Raw genomic sequence first — 19,679 nt, 5'->3', positions numbered from 1 at the left:
TTGTACAGCGGGGGCAGATTGATGGAGGACCTTTGAATTGCAGATGTTGGGTATAAGACCCATCCTCTTGTTAACTTCACTGAACAAATTGACAATGGCTTGGTGACTCAGTCTTTGAATGCATGCATACACATGTTTCATCTGCATACTACAGCTCAGCTACTGTGTTACAGGGCGATATTTGCTCTGGAGAAAAGATGACTTAGGTTGAGCAATTTCCCATTAGTTCCATCGATTAGCTGGAGGCGAGATCAGTATTGCAGAGAGAAAGACTGAGAAACATTGTCAGGGCAAATGATGCACCCTTGTTGACCTCTGTATTCACTGAGATTGGATCAGTTGTGGACCCATTTGTTCAGATCACCTTCATGAACAGTTTTAGTTCTTCTGGTGTCATGTTCCTACAAGCAAACGTAACGTGGAGACAAATTCAGCAGGCAACCAAATTTGAGGAGGGCAAATACCTTCCCACTTGATGGATTCAGAGTTTTGTGAGATTGGAAAAGGCCATGTATTTGGTTAATGCTTCTTCTTGCATTGTTCCTGGGATTGTCACACAGAGAAAATCATGTCCACTGAGTCTCTGAGACCTCTATCCATTCATGGTTTGAAGTCATTGAAAGCTCTGTTGCCCCATACATTAACTTTGCTCCCCATTTAAACTAGATGAACCCCTTAATGAACTCAACTTTGAACTTGTTTTCTACTCTAGCTTTACAATCTTCTGTATCTTTTGTTTCCACATTCAATCTTTGCTGTATTGTCATTTCCTTGTTGCTATACTTTCACATCAGTTATTTCAAAGATGGATGTTTTACTGTTTTGTGTATAAAACACAGAATAACCATGGCAAAAATAGAATTTTTGGTATCTGCTGTATTCAAACTAATCCTAATTCCACTGAAGGCATAACTGAAGTTGAGAGAGAACATTAATTTTTCCAATTTCAGGTCACCCACACACCCTCTGTTCCTTTCTCTCTCCTGATTCACCCAGGTCCTCTTACACACACTCTTCCACCCACCCCCAGCACCCTGTTACCCAGTTTCTTTCCCATCTCCCACCTGGTTCCATCTGCTGGATCACCCACACACTCAACCCATTCAGTCCCCTATCCCGTCTCCTCCAAACCCCCCTCCCCCAATCATTGTTTCCATCTGCCCAGCAGCCCTCCCTTGTCTGGTTTTTCTGGTTCCACTCACCACCTTCCTTTCTTATCAGATTCCACAATCTCCAGCCTCGTCATCAATGCCACTCCTCCTTCAACCCCCACCCCCCAACCTGGCCCCAGCTGCCCGTCAAACCCTCTTCACCTGGATCCATCTAGATACCAGCTTTTGCCTCACCCCTCCCCTTCATCTCATCTCCCCTTTATACTCTCAGTCTCAATGCACAGTCTCTACCCAGAACATCGTATATCCCTCTGCCTCCACAGAAGCTGCCTGACACACCGAGTTCCTCCAGCAGTTTGCTTTTTGCTGAGAGAGAAACAAGGTGAGTCAATATAATAACCGTATATCCAGAGGGCAATTGTCATTTCTCCAGTGTTCCAGTTAACAGCTGAAATAACAGATGGACCATTTAGTGCCCTGGCAACATACCATTATCCAAAAATTTACCATTAATGTATTTTCATTAGTTTTTATTTTAAAGTTACAATGGGAGTTCTGGACAGGACATACTTTATAACCAAAAAATGCAATATATAAAACTCTCATTTACAAACACAATGAAGGACTTCACGTTAATGACAAATCACAAACACAAAAAGCAGCCTTTCAGTGATTTAATGCAATAATATGTTTAATCATAAGAGTAAATAATGTCAATGTCTGATTCGTAGCTATCCGTCCTTACAATACACAAAACGGATGTAGAAATTGCTGCTGTGTTTTAAACTTAATTTCCCCCAATTCCAAGCAAAATGTGACACCATTTTAAAATAGGGGCATGTCAAGTTTCTTCAACATTTGGAAAGGTCAATTGAACAATGAATGTTGAGCATTATACTTAGGAATGAAGTTGCAAATGTTTTCTGGGAGGATAAGATCAAATATCTCTATCAGTTTTTGTCCTCCATTACCTAGTGCAGTACTAATTAATTGAGAGGCAAGCTTAAAATCTGCTGGTTTTAATGCATTGAAATGGTCAATTCTTGTATTAGACAAGAGCATCTGCACAGGAATAGCAAAGTAAATGTTTACAGCAGACTTTAAGACCTGGTGGAAATGCTACAATCTTATTTGCTGAAACTGATCAGACATGAATGTGCATCTGAACTTCTTCCCCTACTGAGATAGAAAAATACATGCATATTATATGATTCTATACTTGTACTCCATCGCAATCTTAATATAATCAGTTAATTTAAGACTAATTGTACCATCAAGACCTTGAAGGCATAACGTCTCCAAATCTTTCTTTTAAACACAGTTTTTGCATAGTACAATTCTAAAATGTGCAAATTTCATGCAAGTACTTAAAATAATTTTCACTCCATTGCGCTTAAAATAAGCCGCTACACAGTGTTATACAAGATAATGTTTCTCTTCCACATTAATTCACCATTGCTACACAAAAATAATTTTGAAAGTGCTTTAAAATTATAACTTTCTACTCCATTCATAATGTGTTAATGCAGGTTCTTTATATTTTGGCCAATTAAACAACAATGGTGGTAGCTACAATGAAGCTCAAATTTTGATTAGCGCATTGCACCCATGTTAACCAAATTATCATAAGCTGTTCCAACTTCAAGATCTAGATCCTATTCTACATAATTGGGTTAGCAATTTAAAGCAAGTTTCAGATTAATGTAATGTTGCTAACAGCCAGGCAAGGTTATAACAGTTAATATCACAACCACATTATATCATTAATTTGAAGAGCTCCTTTTATGCTAATCATCGTACCACAAGAAAATACAACTAACTACATATCACATACAAGATCACAACTTTGTCCTGTTCAAGCAATGTCAATGAGGTTTTTAATTGTATCACAAAAACCATACAGTTAAATGGCAAGTGGTATTTAATACTCTGGAGAGACACGAAAGGACCACCTTCAGTTGAACTACTGCACTGCAGTTGTCAACAGAAAATTACACTTCAGAGCTCATACAGAACTTCTAGAACAGTAGCTATTGACCAAGCCTGTGTTTCGCAGCTAAATGGACAATACCCTCCATTTTCATTTGTAAGCTCTGGAAGACCTTTCCAAGGGGACCTAAAGAACAAAATAAAACATAGTAAGTAAAAGGACTGGAATTCATTTTACTTGGTAACTGTCACAGTTTGAGGTTCTATGAATGTTTATACATTAGGTTTTGCATCTCAGCTAAACAGTTTTTTTCTTAAAAGCATAATCTGAATTAAAAAGAGTTGACTCCTCAAGACAATTCCACGCTGTATTATCAAGCTGTTGGCAAAACATAATTAGTTGGGGTATCTCTTAAGTGTTGAAGATGTCTTAATTTCTGTAGACACAGACAAAGAGACACACAGAGAGAAAGAAGGAAAGAATTATTATAGCTCAGAAATCATAAGAAGATGAAACTGAGCAGTTGAATGTAAAAGGATCAAACTGCAATGTTGAGCAGTAGGACAGAATGTAGAAATACAAAGTGTTAAACTGAGGTATCCAAGCTACTGAATAGTTCTCACAGTCTTCCTTTTTTTGGAACTATAAACAAGTTGCATAGCATGTGCTTTACATGCTAGAGAATAAAACAGCTTACATATTGAATCAAACCACCCAACTTCACCTGCCTTTGAAGTAACTTAAGCAGCAAGCATATGAGAAATGAAAATTTGGACCAGGAAGTTTCACTGTTACAGTCCTAGGTTTTGTTACTCTGCAAATTGTACTTGGCAATGAGGGCTCATCCAATAGAATGACTGATGGCACTGTTCCCAAGATATTCAATGAAATTCACAATCCTCAAATCAAGCTGTGGGTAGTAGCACCAGGAATTTGAACAAGTGAATTTCTGTACATTATTTTCATAAAAATGTGAAAAATCCTATATGATTGTTATAAAATTACAAATAGGGTTCTGACATCCTTATAACCCTACTTGAATAAGCCCTTAAATATAACCTTGAGTACCATTCAGTTATGAATTAAAATATCTTTCTTTAAAAGCTCAGCTTCCTGCTAGATCCCTTTGCAGTCTGTTTTGCATTCCTTTTAATGTCATACAGCATGAATACAGGCCCTTTGGCCCAACCGGCCCATGCCGACCATGGTGCTCACCCATCTAGCCCAATTTCCTGCATTCTGCCCACCCCTCCATGTAACTATCCAAGTGCTTCTTAAATGATACTATTGTACCTGCCCCAACCACTTCCTCTGGCGGCTCGTTCCACTTACTCACCTCCCTCCCGCGTGGAAAAGTTGCCCCTCAGGTCCCTTTTAGATCTTTCCCCTCTCATCCTAAATCTGTGCCCCCTAGTTTTGGACTCCCCTACCCTGGGGAAAAGACTGTTACGAACCACCCTATTTCTGCCTCTGAAAATTTTAAAACATTTTTATAAGTTCACCCCTCATTCTCCTAAGTTCCAAGGAATAAAGATCTAGCCTGACCAACCTCTCCCTATAACTCAGGCCCTCTAGTCCTGGCAACATCCTCGTAAATCTTCTCTGCACTCTTTCCAGTTTAACCACATCTTTCCTATAACAGGGTGACCAAAATTGTACACATTACTCCAAGTGTGGCCTCACCAATGACTTATACAACCGCAACAAAATGTCCCAACACCTATACTCAATACCCTGACTGATGGCCAGCATGCTAAATGCCTTTTTCACCACCCCATCTACCTGTAATACAACTTCTAAGGAACTATGCACTTGTACTCCCAGGTACCCCTGTTAATATATATGTGCTTTAATTACAAGAGCAAATAACCATCCAAATGGGAATTAACAAATGTTACTTCAGTTAGTACCAAAAAAAATCTTTTCAATCAAAGTCACAGATACAAACCAACTTACTGTAATGGTTTGATAAAGATAGAGCAATATTCAAAAATAAAACTTTTGCAAAGGAAACTTGCATAATGTAACCATGTATTTTTGTTCTTTAAATTATTCCCTTACTTTGACAAGTGATCATAATGGTGAGAAAGAACATGCTTCACTAAATATATAGTGTCTTCATACAACTTCTTTTCCATCACTTTTGAAAAGTGTAATTTTGCACGAAGGAAATATCCTAGAGGCCACACCCATTCCTAGAAAACAAAAGAAATGCAAATAACATGTCTTTCATATTATATGCAGTAGGTATTGTAGCTGAAGTAGATGAAATATAGTACAAATAATTACCGGCCCTTGATGGTAATTATAGCCCTTAGCAACGTTGAAGTTGTCACAGTCCATCGAGTTATCATAAACACCACAGTAAACCTGGTCACTAACCAGAAAGAGAAATCAAACTTTACTGTCAGGACACATTAGCAAAGAATAACCACAGAAAATGGGGATCAACGAACAGCTTACTAAAAGAAATATCTTAGAATCACTACTGCACACTAATTCATTTTAAAACACAGGAATTGCAAAAGAGCCAGAGATATTTGGAACAGGAATAATTTAACTCACTCTGGGTCTAAAGTTTTCAATCCCAGGAGTCCAAGCAGCTTCTCCTCTACAACTTTTAAAGCTTTCCATGCTTTTTCTGGTGTAAAAAGCTCAGGGGCCTGAAAATATAAAGTAATAATTTTAATACTGTAAATAAAGCTTTAGTTGGGCATTCATGTAGTTTTACATATCCGTACGATGGTGAACAGTGCAGGATTTTACAGGAGACACGACAGAAGGTAAATGGCATCAAGCTCTTAATTTAAAACATGTGAGACGGGAATTCAAATGTTAGCCTCAGTCACAAATATATTTCCTCATAACTTAATGCCTTTAAGAAGATAGAGTAAAAACACAAACACTTATTCAGACAAATGGGTCACTTACCACAACCATAGCAACTGGGAAGTTTGGTCTCAGCTGGTAATCACACCATGGGCTGGAAGCTCCATAACTGTCTTTATAAATGTTCTTTTTATGGACAAGATTGGGAAATTTTTCATTGGGATCATTAGGGTCCCCAGTAACAAAGAAGTGCTTTTCAAAGTTCTCTTGTATTTTTTTGTTCCACTCTTCATATGTGATAAATATTTCTTTTCCTGTGTAATAAAATCAATCTCATCATCCAATATAGCAAGTTTAGGGAATTATAATTTAGAATTCAACTACAAACATTTATGAACTTCTTAAACAAAGACCATATCATAGCTAACATTTGACCATTGAGATGATTGACCTCGTAGGAGATGGTCACTTTAGGTGTTGAAATAAAACTATGACCATCCATTGAACTGTTGCAGACTTTGATTTGAATGTTTAACCAGATTTAACCAATAGCAAAAGAAATTGGCTGGCTAAAATAATTCATACAAAATGCTGGAGGAACTCAGGTCAGGCAGTATCTATGGAGGGAAAAAGTCGATGTTACAGGTTGAGACCCTTCATCAGGGCTGGAAAGGAAGAAGGCAGAAGCCAGAATGAAAAGGTAGGGGGAGGGGGAGGAGACTAAAACAATTGTGAACATTCAGTAAATAATTTTCAATTTTTACACCCAAACTCCAAGTTGGCAGGGCAAATTTCAAGTTATAAGTTTTAAGAGCACTACAGCTGGGGATGAGTCACTCCATTATGTTTTTTTTAAGGCAGCAAAGTGGACAATTAGCTAAATATTCTTCAATGCGACGTATTTAAAGCTTTCACACTTTGAACAACCCAAGACTAACCAAACAGCAGCCCATAAATTCAAAAAAAATGTACAATTGGGCAGTTAGTTGGACAGGTATACAGATACAAAAGGTTCAGAGGGCTATGGGCCAAACATAGGGAAGGCAGGTAGGTAGCCGAATTGGGCCAAAGCGCCTGTTTCCGTTCTATATAACTCTATGGCTCTATAACTGGAAAGAGATTAATGTGAACTTATTGGATAAAACTTAGGGAAATGTACTTGCCCACTTTGAAATCCAAGTCATTAAATTTGGATGTAATAAAAAACATATCAAAATATTTTATAAATGGCAAAGCAGAAACACTGTCCACCTGTAACACCATGAATAGCTACAAATGTTAATCAAGAAGGCTAATGGAAAGCTGGGCTTTATATCTAGAATGCAAGTGAACAGAAATCCTTCAGCTATACAAACCTGTAGTTAGATCATTGTTAGAAACATGTTCAGTTATGGGCAGCAAACAATATGGAAGGGGTACTGTAGAGTAGACTTACTAGAATGATGCCCATATTCCATGGGTTAATTTATGAAGAGCAATAACACAAACTAGGATTGTATTGTCCAGAATTTAGGGGTGATTTCAAAGTTTCAAGATGCAATGGAGAATCAACAGGGCACCAACAGAAAAAAGAAACTATTTAAAAATGAGAGCTATGCTTCCACATGCCAAGGGCATTGAAATTTGGAATTCTGCCAAGTATAGCAACTGATGTCTGGTCAATTGTTAGAATTATATCTGACATTAATATCTTCAGGTAATTGAAATCTATCAAAGGATAAGGGGAAAAGATGTGTGTACAAGATGGGTTTAGCTACAACCTCAATTAATACTGAAATAAGTCTGGATGATTTACAGGGCCTACATTTATTCCTAAAGTTCAGCCACTAATGAAGAGGAAAGGGACAAGGTGTGGACTTTGGTGGAAGGAAGTTTTTGGGCAGATAGAAAACTAGAATGTTTCATGGTGTAGTGTGAAAAAAAGCCATAGAGGGATTTAACAACAAAGATTTATGAGTTGCAGACAGAAAGCTAAAATTGATCAACAGAAGTGTGCAGTTGGCCCAAGATTTCCATAGAGTTATAAAAACAAACTGCTGGGAAAAATCAGCGGGTCAGGCAGCGCATGAGGGTGGAAATGGACAGTCAACGTTTCGGGTTGAGGCCCTTCACCTGGATTGGAAGAGTAGGGAGGAGATAGTCAGTATAAAGAGGCAAGTGGGAAGAGTGGACAAAGAGCTGGCAAGTGATAGGTGGATCCAGGTGAGGAGTGATAGGCAGATGGAGGAAGGAAGAGCGGAAATCATGACAGAGACTGGGAGGTGAAAGGTGGAGAAAACAAGGGGCTACAGATGATGGAATCTGATAGGATAGGAAGGTGGACCATGGAACCGAATAAGGGAGGTGGGGTGGGCAGATGGGAACAGTAGGGGGAGGGGATCCAGTGGGAGGAGTGTGCGGGTGATGGGCAGATAGGGTGGGTGGAGGAGGGGAAAGAAGGTCCACCTTCGTGGACCTACACTCCCAGGTAGGTTTCTCTCCTCCTCTACTCAACTCAATATTTATCCTCCTGCTTACTGTGTATTTGCTTGCTCTCTTGTACCTCACCCTTTGGTAAATTCCATTTGCACTTTTCTGCCCAACTCACTAGATAATTGTTAGGAGATGAGTGCTCTCACCATTCAGCTGGGCCTTGACTCCATTGTAAGGAAACAAAGAATTTTTGGAAAGGTTCGTCAACCAACGAACAGTTGATTTACAAAGGCCAACAACTTCAACTGCAGATCCATCCCTGAAAAATAAATACATTTCAAATGGTTACTTTAAGAAACATGAATATCGTTTCCACTGGTAGCTGAGACTAGAACTAGGGGACATACCCTCAAGATTCAGGGGAATAGATTTAGGACTAAGGAGAAACTGCTTTTCCCAGAGAGTAGTGAATCTGTGGAATTTTCTGCCCAGGGAAGCAGTAGAGGCTACCTCATTAAATATATTTAAGACACAGTTAGATTTTTTTGCATAGTTGGGGAATTAAGGGTTACGGGGAAAAGGCAGATAGGTGGAGCTAAGTCCACGGCCAGATCAGCCATGATCTTGATGAATGGTGGAGCAGGCTCAAATGGTCCAGTTGACCTACTCCTGCTCATATTTCCTATGCTCTCTATAGAGAAAAGAGAGGAAATAATTTATCAAGTTGCTGTTATATAATGGCTTTGGTAGAACAACGCATTTCAAACAGCATACAGAGGTATAAAAGGAAAACAAACTCAAAGTCAAAAGAATCGCAAGAATTAAGAGACATAATAAAACGTTTAAACGAGAGGCTAATTTTAGAGGGGTCAAAGAACGTGGTAGAAAGACTCAGAGTGGTACCAAGTCAATGTTTTATTAAAGAAATTGCAGGATGGGGCTTAGGTGTCTGGAAGTACAGCTGCTGATGGCAAGAGAAAATGAACGGATGGAGGAATGCACAAAAGGCTCATATCAATGGAACAGAGTTAATGAGAGAGCAGCAAATAATCAGTGAAGCCATTCCTGGTAATTCGCTGGTTTTGACTGAAAAGATGAGAGGAGTTGGGCAAGAGGAGCTTCCTCATCTGGACAAGAGAGCAGCATTTGAAAAGGTTGCTGTGGTCAACTGCTTCAAAGACTGCAGACAGGTTGGGGAGGACGAGGAGCTACAGCACACCAAGGTCACAGCCAATTGGATGTTAATTGTGACTTTGATAAGCAGCTTCTCAATCTTGTGGCAATGGTGGACATCTAAATGTAGAAATGTAAGCATCGAGGAGTGGGGAAGATGGCCAAATGTTTGGGATGCAACAACATGTCAAACACTTTGTCAAGGAAAGGATGGTTAGAAAAGGAGCAGTTTACAAGGACAAAGAGTTCAAGGCTTTTTTTATTTGTGAGGAGGGTGTGAGATGACATTTGAAAGCTAGGGAGTGACAAAGAAAAATCATTTATAATGTCATTTCGCACAGAAGTGAAGTTGGAAGATCAGCAGGTTAGTGGTAACAGAGTCCGGAGAGAAGGAGACTCTTAAACAAGGTGAGATTGGAAAAGGGAGATGTAAGAGAAATTAGAGAAAGATACAGTACATTACAGAAAGTCATACAGTACAGAGACAAGTCCTTCAGCTCACCAACCACCAAGCACCCCCCCACACTAATCCCACTTATGTTCTCCCCCCCCCCCCGCAAGATTCTATCATGGACCAGCCTGCTCGCCTTTAGGATGTGGGAGGAAATACAGCATCAGGAGGAAAAGTGCACGGTCACTTGCAAACTCCACACAGGCAGCACCCAAGGTCAGGATTGAATCCGGGTCTCTGGCACTAAGCAGTTACAGTACCATTAGCTGTGCCACCATGGCACCCCTAAAAGGTTCTGTCCATCACAGCAACTCATGTTTAGAGCCAAGTGCCTTTTCAATATGTTTACCTACTATGACAGCCTCTGCTGGAAAACAAATGCAAATAATTGACTTTGGCAACTTGAAGATCATGCAGGTCATGGAACTTTCTCCCAGAGTGCGGTTTTGTCATAAGTAGTACCTACCACTGTAACTTTTGCCTGGACTTTTGGAAAAACATTTTTGGTATCAAAATTTGAGTTTCAAAAAAAAAACACAATGACAAAACTTTTTATTAAAGCTTATATCATATTCATAGGTTCATAAGGTTGTTATTAAAACAAAAATAATTTTGTTTAGAAAAGTTTTGAAAATTATTTTCTTGAAGTTCAATATTTTCAATCTCATTTTACTGAGTCTTTTACCTTGGTGTGGCTGGAATTCCTCTGTTTTGAGCTCTGTCGCTTTCTCCCATGTTATCCATCCAGGTACCACAGTTGAACCGATGTCCACCAAACACAAAACCTGTCTCTAGGTTGACCCCTATAGAAACATTGAAACCTAGACGGAAAAATAAACTCTATCTTGATGTGTACAATGTCTCAAAACTGATTATAGAACTAAAAATGACTTGGTACCTTATTTTTTAGTAGAGTATAGGAACCAAAGTTGTTGCTTAAATACCTTCATCTTTCATGCGTGTGTCCATATGAGGACCAGCATTTCTTTCTCTGTACTCTACACCTTCCATATGGCGCTGCATGGCTTCCTGCATGACATCATGTAGTGGCTGCACCTGATATAGAACAACATCTCAAAATGCACCCATTAAAATATTTAGAGAAAAATGTTACGATGACACTATCTAAATTAGACTACTGGGGAAACTATATTTCCCAATATCAGGAATCTACTGCAATGTGCTGGTTAATCCACCCCCCCTGATTCTGGAGTCCTTGGCCCCCTTCTTGGCAACTCTCATGACTTGCCTTCTGACCATCCAATTTCATAGACCCAATTCTGCAGCAGATCCCAGGAGCCAAACTGGGATGTCGAACCGATGTCACAGGGCCAACTGTTTCACCCTGAGTGGGACACTTATGGTTGAACTCGCTAAACTCCCTTTGCCCTCGAACAGGGTTAACTAGACATCTCCCCTTCAGACTTGTCCCTGAACTAGAACAATGAACTGCAGTGCACCAAGGGGGAGTGTATTAAAAAGCAAGACAAAACACTCCACAAACTCAATTTAATGGCATGATTTATAATGTTCTAATTAAAAGGACCTGGACACTTCATACTTCATGACTTTTACATATTACCACAATTACCAAATTAAATATTACTTTTCAGCAATTCTGCCCATCAGCAACTCGGTTACAGTTTTTGAAGTTCATCCCATAGTAGGTAGGGCCTATTGTAGACTTCACAAAATCATGTTTTTTCCCCTTTTTACCCCTAGTTAAACTTCCAACTCTCCACCCTAGTGGGAAACAATTTTGATTGAAGGCTGTCAGCCTGGATTTAGTGGTTTGCAGTGAACAAATAGCAAGAGCCAGTCATTACACTTACACCTGCTTAGGGATTTTCTGCACCGAACTGTTGTTAGTAGAGGTCAAAAACAACATGCCTTCCACTGAGACAAAAGAGATTCTGCAGATGCTGGAATCTGGAGCAACACACACAAAATTCTCGAGGAACTCAGCAGGTCAGGCAGCACCTATGGAGGGATATAAACAGTCAATGTTTCAGGTTGAGACCCTTCACCAAGACGCGGTCCTGATGAAGGGTCTTGACCTGAAACATCAACTGTTTATTCCCTTCCGTAGATGCTGCCCGACCTGCTGAGTTGCTCCAGCACTTTGTGTGTGATGCCTTTCACTAGAGGGAATAGGGAACCTTGGTGCAGGACAACAAATATATTCTCATTGATAAAGAGCCAACCATGTCACTTCTGGGAAGGAAACATGTATTTTACTGATCTTTTCTTTGCCCAGAGGTATTGACACATTCCACTAAAGAGATAATTACTGTTTATGTCATATTCCCTCAATACATAGAAATGACACTGACAGGGAAATACTGGAATTTGCTCCAAGGACATACCTAAAATTGCATTCTAACATTAGCTCTATCTTCTCTTCCTCCTAGGCAGACCTAGGGACTGAGAGGATGACTTGCTTCCACTCCAAATTCCACAGGTTTTGAGACAGTTTGAAATTCCTAAAGGGGATGTACAAATTCTGCCATAAATGGGGCACATGGTGCTTGACAGGGTGGGTGGGTGCAGGAATAGTTTGAGGTGTTGTATGCTCATTTTACTATTTATGAACAGCCTCCACGTACTTCCTAATCCTCTTCTCCATTCTGTGCAACCATGGGCCAGGGATTCTCACGAGTGGGTGAGAATATTCTTTCTTAAAGGAATCTTCAAGAATGTCTCTGATGTGTTTCTCTATCTTCCTGGAAATCTCATCATGTGACAGAGCTCGAAGTAGAGAAATGTGGCCCATTCACCTTATACTGGAGACATTTGCCTGCAAGAGGAAACGCATACAGGCTTACCTAATCTAGCAATTGACTGGAGACAGTATTGGTATTACCATTCCTGGGTTCAATTCCAGCCGCTGTCTGTAAGCAGTTTGTACGTTCTCCCTGTGTCTGCGTGGGTTTTCCTCTGGGTGCTCAGGTTTCCCTCCCACATTCCAAAGACGTACGGGTTAGGAAGTTGTGGGCATGCTATGTTGGTACAGAAGCGTGGCGACACTTGCGGGCTGCCCCAGAACACTCTATGCAAAAGATGCATTTCACTGTGCATTTCAATGTACATGTGACTCATAAAGATATCTTATTTTCAAATGCTTTGAGGTGCTTGCTAATAGGTTGTCCATAACTCTGAACTTAGGAGGATGATGGGATCAGTGCTGTTTGGAAAGACCACAAGCTTGATGTTGGATTGGTGGTATTGGTCTCCGAACACTATTTTCCTCAGTCGGTCAAATGTTGTCTTGGTACAATACAGGCAGTGCTGAATTTTGTGATTCATTACTATCTTGCTGGGAATTGGCTCCTGAGATGAGGGAAGTGATCAGTGTTTGAGGTAGTTGGCAGATCTTTGCTGTGGAGGAGCTGTGTCTTCCAGAAGATAAGTGAAAGATTCTCCATAATCGCTTTTGGTTGATGCAATTGAAAGCTTTTGTGATGTTGAGAAAGATCACGTGCAGTGGTTGCCGCTGCTCTTTGCATTTCTCAGAATTGTTGCACAGTAAAGATCAGGAACATTGTCTTTCTTGATGGGCAGAATCCACAATACGACTTGGGAGGAGCCCTCTGGCTATGGGAGAAACCTTGCAATGACATACGGCAGAGAGATCCCTCTGTAATTATCACAATCGGACTTGCCTTCCTTCCATATGGTTATGATAACAGTTTTCAAAGTCCACTGACATATTCTCTTCCCAGATGAGGTTTCGAATTCACATACTAGTAGTACTTCTTAAGCCCATTTTAGTACCTCAGCAGGGATTTTACCTGTTTCAGAGGCCTTGTTTTTCAATTGTTGTCTGGTCTTTTCAACCGCTTGTCAGGCAGGTGTAGTGCTATGATTGTTACAGATGATGTCCATGCTTTGATGGAGGGGACTGCTGTGAGATCTTTTCTCTTACAAAACAGGATGATTTTGTCAGGAAGAATATTCTTTTGGAGTTGCTTTCCCCATTCCTTCCTTATGAATTACACCACTCTAGAGATTTGCACCCCTTCCGACTCTGGCACTGATGTCTCCAAGGGAGATCAGTTTACCTTGTGTTGGGACTCAGGCCAAGAAATGCTCAAGGTTGAAGAAGAATTAGTCTTTGGCCTCATCTGTGGCTTTCAAGGATTGGGTATTTGTACTGATGACCATTGCATTCTGGAAGGATTCTCATTGTCACTGTTGGCATATGGACTAGGATCAGAAGATTGTCTGATTTGGCTGATAAATTGATTACTCATGGGGTATAATGCAAATATTGATGAAATGAATGCCAGGATCTACCAAGGCAATTAAATACATTTCTCCAGCTCACAAGCAGCAACAGAGTGGATCTTTGCAGCTTTATATTTTAAACTGTAGATGCTGACGAGAGAAGTACATCTTGATACAAATATCTCCATGATAGACCACCAAACAACTGCCCTGCCACCCACCCCATCTAAAAAAAGTCATATACAGGTTTATGGACTTCAAACTTGATTTTTAAGCACAGCTCTATCCATGTGCATGCAGCAGCACACTGAGCAATCAGCATCAATTGCTATTCCTCATTAAATATTGCCTCAAGCAACCTTAAACAAATTTCATAAGAGGAGAATCAGAAAAAAAATGAATTAGAGCTTTGCTTCTGATAATATCTATAATAAAAGGCCTTTAGATCTTTTCAGGTTATTCTCAAACAGAAGGATCAGATTTTGTATTGTTCTGTTCCATTATAATCATGTGTGGAAGAAAACAAAACTAAAATTCCTTTAACTTGATTTAGTTTAATTTGGCATTGTGTTCGGCATAGATATTGTGGGGCCAAGGGCCTGTTCCTGTGCTGCACAGTTCTAATGTTCTAATTCTACCAGAGCTAAATTCTAACATGGAAGATAAAATAATAAAGCAAATATCTTGGAGTAATTATGCATTAAAAAAAAACATAAGGATTTGTCACTTTAGAAAGTCACTTACACCACAGTTATATGCTGCTGCAAATAACTAGGACAAAGTAAACAATTACCACAGAGCCTGGAGCAAGAGCTGGAGAATGGTCAGTCGGATAGAGTCGACTGACAGGACATTTGAGAATTTCCACTCCGTTCTCAACCATTTTGCAGTAATCCTGAATGCACTGAAGCCACCACCAGACAGCATCTCTACAATTATATCGTGCATATATTCCATGTCCAAGCAGATTTGGAATTAGACCATGCCGTAGAGTACCAGCAAATGCAAGGATTATATTCCTGTAATCAAATTAAACAATTTGAGAAATAAAATAATGGCAGATTTTTTTTTTAAGTTGTGACCAATTTACATTCATACTGAAACACAACCCAAGTCAGTCAACCAGGAGAGACTGATTTGATTTTAGTACTTGGATTACATTCTGAGTCATGCTTAATAAGGAACTTTGATTAAATTTTGAACTTGCATAATACAAAACCTGGCAATAGATATATTAAAAGGTAAAAGCAAAATAGTGCAGATGCTTTAAATCTGAAAGTGCACGATTCGTCAGACATTCACAACGAAGTAGTGCCATTACACAATGAATGTGTTTAGTTTAGAGGAAAATGGATTGATATTTAGTGAGTGCCATAAATTAATTGATGCATGAAAAAAATGCAACTACAAGGGATGTGCTCACTATGAAAATCTCAAACCCAACAAGGAGAATCAAGTGGTCAATCAAATAGTATGGCTTACAATTCCTTCAGGAATATACCTTAATAGGAGATTGGGAAATGACAATTAGAAAATTCTCACCACTTCCTGTGTCACTTGTTAATGTATTTAGCTTTAAACCTGCATCCTCAGCATCTTTAACAGATTAGTACATCAAACCTACTAAATTTCAGTCATTCTGAAATAATTTGTTTTTGTTAAACACAAGTGTTGTGCTTATCTTGAGTATTATGTTTGAATGCATTAATTTATTTTTCATTTATGAGTGCCTGATGATCGTGTTGTAAAGAATTGCTGTCCATCTACAACCTTTCCTGGCTATTTTAAAGTGGAATCTTTAAATGTTAAAACTTCAAATATTCTCTTGCAAAGCACTGCCAAAATGCAGGTTGTTTCTGGCATTTTGTTTTCCTTTTAACCTAACTCATTTCCAAGTTCAAAGCGGTCAAAATGACATAAATGAATGCTTGTATCACATGCAGCTTTAGTATCTGAATTCATGAGCAGCAGAAGATTGATTATAGTTGCAATCACTGTGTGGTTTAGAATTCTACAAGAAATGTTTGCTGACTCAGTCAACAACAGAGGCCTAGAGTTGTTTTCTACGTGGAATCCTGGCTAATTTTCAGAAAAACATTTCGAAGGGAAAGAAGGCCAACACGATCAGAAGAGACATTTCTGGGTACAAAACAAAAGGAGAAACAAGTTTAGTGTTCAGACGGTTCTTCAGCACTGACACAGGAAAATATGAAAAATAACCCCTTCAGTGTTGATATCTCCTAGGATTCTATGACATGGTTACTTCTTACCTAGCTTCTAGGGTACGACCTGTGACTAGTAGTAGTCCTCTGAGAGAAATGAAGGTATCTCTACCCCAACAGCGGAATAAACCAGCAGCAAAATGTGGCAGCCCTTAATAGGAAATGTGAAAATCTCAATTAGAAGAGATGGAATTGAAAAATGAAATGGCACAATAGCTTTTTAGCTTAACAAGGTAAATAACCTTTATACTGCAGTATATAGAAAGGCTTCCCTGGTAAATGATAAATCCTGCACATTATACAAATGGGTGCATTGATGGTTTTTTTTACAAAAGGCATGTTACAGAGTTGAAAGACTAAATGATACTTAAGATACAATGTCACTTTGTAAGATTTTAAATAATCTTGTTATACAGGGTAGAAGACTAAGTATATCCTCCAGTTCAAGATCATCTTTTGCACTATTCTTACGCTTTACATGACTGGGATCATGACTCCTTTAAAAAAAATCAAGTTTTTAAGAGAACAGGAATTTTTTCAGATTTACTTACACTGCTGAATTGCAGCTTTGGATATTTTTTGTGAAATGTGCTTAAAATCAACACATCCAAGAGCAGTTGTGCTTACTTACCAGCTGCTAAGGAAACACAGCTTTGTTCTTTCTCGCCAGTTATATAATTCAATCTATATGGAACATCTTGCAGGGAAGACGATAGTTGCGGAAGTGCAGGAAATCGTCCGATTCCACACATCTGTAGTGAAGCCATAGCAAGCTGCTTCACAAATGTTGAGCCATTCTGCACAAAGCTAAGAGAAAATTACAGAAGGTAGAAATCAGAGAACTAACAAATCATCAAAATGTCTTTGCTAATAATTGTTCACTTGTCCATCTTTTGCTTCTATAAATCTCCCAGCTTTTCACACTTGAAGAAGATGGGCAGACTTGAGGATCAACCAACCAAGTTGTGAATGGTAATCAAATGGAAGGAGAACTTGTCATATCTCACCAGTCACGTAAACTGTTTTTATCCTTTTAATTTGTACTTTTAGTCTATTTCCAAACAACGTTACAAGGTTACTTCCAATTTTGTGCACTTGCAAAGTCCAGATAGACATCCTTTTATGGAGCCTCACACACCCACCATTTTTATTTATTCATTTTTTGGGATCTGGGCATAACTGGAAAGACCTGCATTTATTGCTCATCCCCAACTGCTCTTCTCAAAAGTTGGTGGCGAGCTGTCTTCTTTCTGGTGAAGGCACTCGCATAATGCTGCTGGGGAAGAAGTTCCAAAACTTAGACCCAGTGATATATCTCCAAGTCAGGCTCATGTGCAACTGGGAGTGTTATCTGTTCTCATTAGCCTGAAGACCTTGCCTTCTTGATGGTAAAGGTTGCAGTGCAGGAGATTGTGTTGGAGTAGCCTAGCTGATTAACTGCAGTGCATTTAATAGTTGGTAGACACTGCAGCCACTGTAGCTGGTGATGGAGGAAGTGAATAATTAGGGTAGAGGATGGAGTACCAATCAAGCAGGCTACTTTGTTCTGGATAGTGTTGAGCTTGAGTGTACTTAAGACCTGAACTCATCTAGGCTAATAGAGAGTATTCCATCATATTTCTGACTCATGCCTCCAAGATGATGAAAAGGCATTGGGTGGGTTAGAAAGTAAGGCACTTGTTGCATGATACTCAGGATCTGACCTGCTCTGGTATTTATTTGACTGGACCAGTTAAATTGCTGGTCAATGGAGACTCCTAGGATATTGCCAGCCTGTGCTCCAAGGTCTCAGTATTCCTCCAAACTTCTCAGCATCATGTCATCACACAGGGAAGGAGTCTTGGACCGATTACATGAACAGCCAACACAAGACAAGGTAGGGCTTCTGTACTGCAGCACTAATGCTAATGCTTGATGTTCTTGGGGGATGGAGGGTGTGGACAAGAGACGGGAGGTACTTGAGGCTGTTTGCATCTTGTCAGCACATCAAATGGTGCAGATAGTTTGCCAGTTCTGCTTGAATTGCCAGACCACAGAACCATGCGGCACAATACAGGCCCTTCGGCCCACCATGTTGAGCCGCCCTTCAAACCACACCTAAGACTCTCTAACCCCTTCCTCCCACATATGCCTCTAACTTAAATTCCTCCATATGCTTGTCTAACAATCCCTTGAACTTGTCCAATGTATCAGTCTCCACCACCACCTCAGGCAGCGCATTCCATGCACCAACCACTCTCTGGGTGAAAAACCTCCCTCTGACATCACCCTTGAACTTCCCACCCAATACCTTAAAGCTATGTCCTCTTGTTTTAAGCATTGGCGCCCTGGGAAAGAGGCGCTGCCTGTCCACTCTATCTATTCCTCTCAATATCTTGTATACCTCTATCATGTCTCCCCTCATCCTCCTCCTCTCCAATGAGAACAGCCCTGGCTCCTTTAATCTCTCCTCATAATCCATACTCTCTAATCCAGGCAGTATCCTGGTAAATCTCCTCTGCACCCTTTCCAATGCCTTCACATCCTTCCTATAATGAGGTGACCAGAACTGGACACAGTACTCTGTGTGGCCTAACCAGAGTTTTGTAAAGCTGCATCATCACTTCGTGGCTCTTAAACTTGATCCCCCGACTTATGAAAGCTAACATCCCATAAGCTTTCTTAACTACCCTATCCACCTGCGAGGCAACTTTCAGTGATCTGTGGATATGAACCCCCAGATCCCTCTGCTCCTCTACACTGCCCAGAATCCTGCCATTTACCTTGTACTCTGCCTTGGAGTTTGTCCTTCCAAAGTGTTCCACCTCACACTTCCCTAGATTGAACTCCATCTGCCACTTGTCAGCCCAGCTCTGCATCCTATCAGTATCCCTCTGCAAGCTTCTACAGCCCTCCACACTATCCACAACACCACCAATCTTTGTGTCATCTGCAAACTTGCTAACCCAGCCTTCCACCCCCTCATCTAAGTTGTTAATAAATATAATAAATACCATCTGCGCCATTTGATCATGTGATGTCTGACATGATGATGCTCAAATCAGCAACTGCTGTGTGAGGCTTCACTAAAGTGAAGAGAAGAAAATGTGGTAACACTATCTCTATCTCCTGTTGTCTCACTATCTGTCTTTGTCTTGATTTAGTCATTACCAGTCCAGGTCTCCTCAAGTTAAGTTAAATTTCAAAGCTTGATCTGCAACTTTCTCTCCTCCCTCTGAAACCTGGTATCAAATTCAATATTACGGTCACTATTTAGACAATATTCCCCACTGTCAGATTGCTAATATATTCTTGATTGTCATGCATTATTAAATCCAGTAGAG

General features: G+C 39.9%; 1 protein-coding gene across 6 annotated transcripts in view; it reads right to left on the bottom strand.

The window, feature by feature from the left end:
- Window positions 1–1,785: 1,785 nt before the first annotated feature.
- Window positions 1,786–19,679, bottom strand: part of agla (amylo-alpha-1, 6-glucosidase, 4-alpha-glucanotransferase a) — a 68,482-nt gene continuing 50,588 nt past the window's right edge. For all 6 annotated transcript variants that reach the window (XM_052013062.1, XM_052013061.1, XM_052013059.1 and 3 more), the window contains 11 exons: window positions 16,988–17,163; window positions 16,405–16,507; window positions 14,928–15,153; window positions 10,852–10,963; window positions 10,593–10,728; window positions 8,490–8,602; window positions 5,974–6,185; window positions 5,608–5,705; window positions 5,332–5,419; window positions 5,104–5,237; window positions 1,786–3,228 (listed from right to left, as the gene is read on the bottom strand). In XM_052013062.1, the coding sequence (XP_051869022.1) occupies window positions 3,111–3,228; window positions 5,104–5,237; window positions 5,332–5,419; window positions 5,608–5,705; window positions 5,974–6,185; window positions 8,490–8,602; window positions 10,593–10,728; window positions 10,852–10,963; window positions 14,928–15,153; window positions 16,405–16,507; window positions 16,988–17,163 (1,516 nt within the window). In that variant the 3' untranslated portion in view covers window positions 1,786–3,110. The remainder of the gene's footprint in view (window positions 3,229–5,103; window positions 5,238–5,331; window positions 5,420–5,607; window positions 5,706–5,973; window positions 6,186–8,489; window positions 8,603–10,592; window positions 10,729–10,851; window positions 10,964–14,927; window positions 15,154–16,404; window positions 16,508–16,987; window positions 17,164–19,679) is intronic.

The sequence above is a fragment of the Pristis pectinata genome, chromosome 3, assembly GCF_009764475.1.
Source record: "Pristis pectinata isolate sPriPec2 chromosome 3, sPriPec2.1.pri, whole genome shotgun sequence".
NCBI classification, from domain to species: Eukaryota; Metazoa; Chordata; class Chondrichthyes; order Rhinopristiformes; family Pristidae; genus Pristis; species Pristis pectinata.
This window is presented reverse-complemented; position numbering and strand designations above follow the sequence as displayed.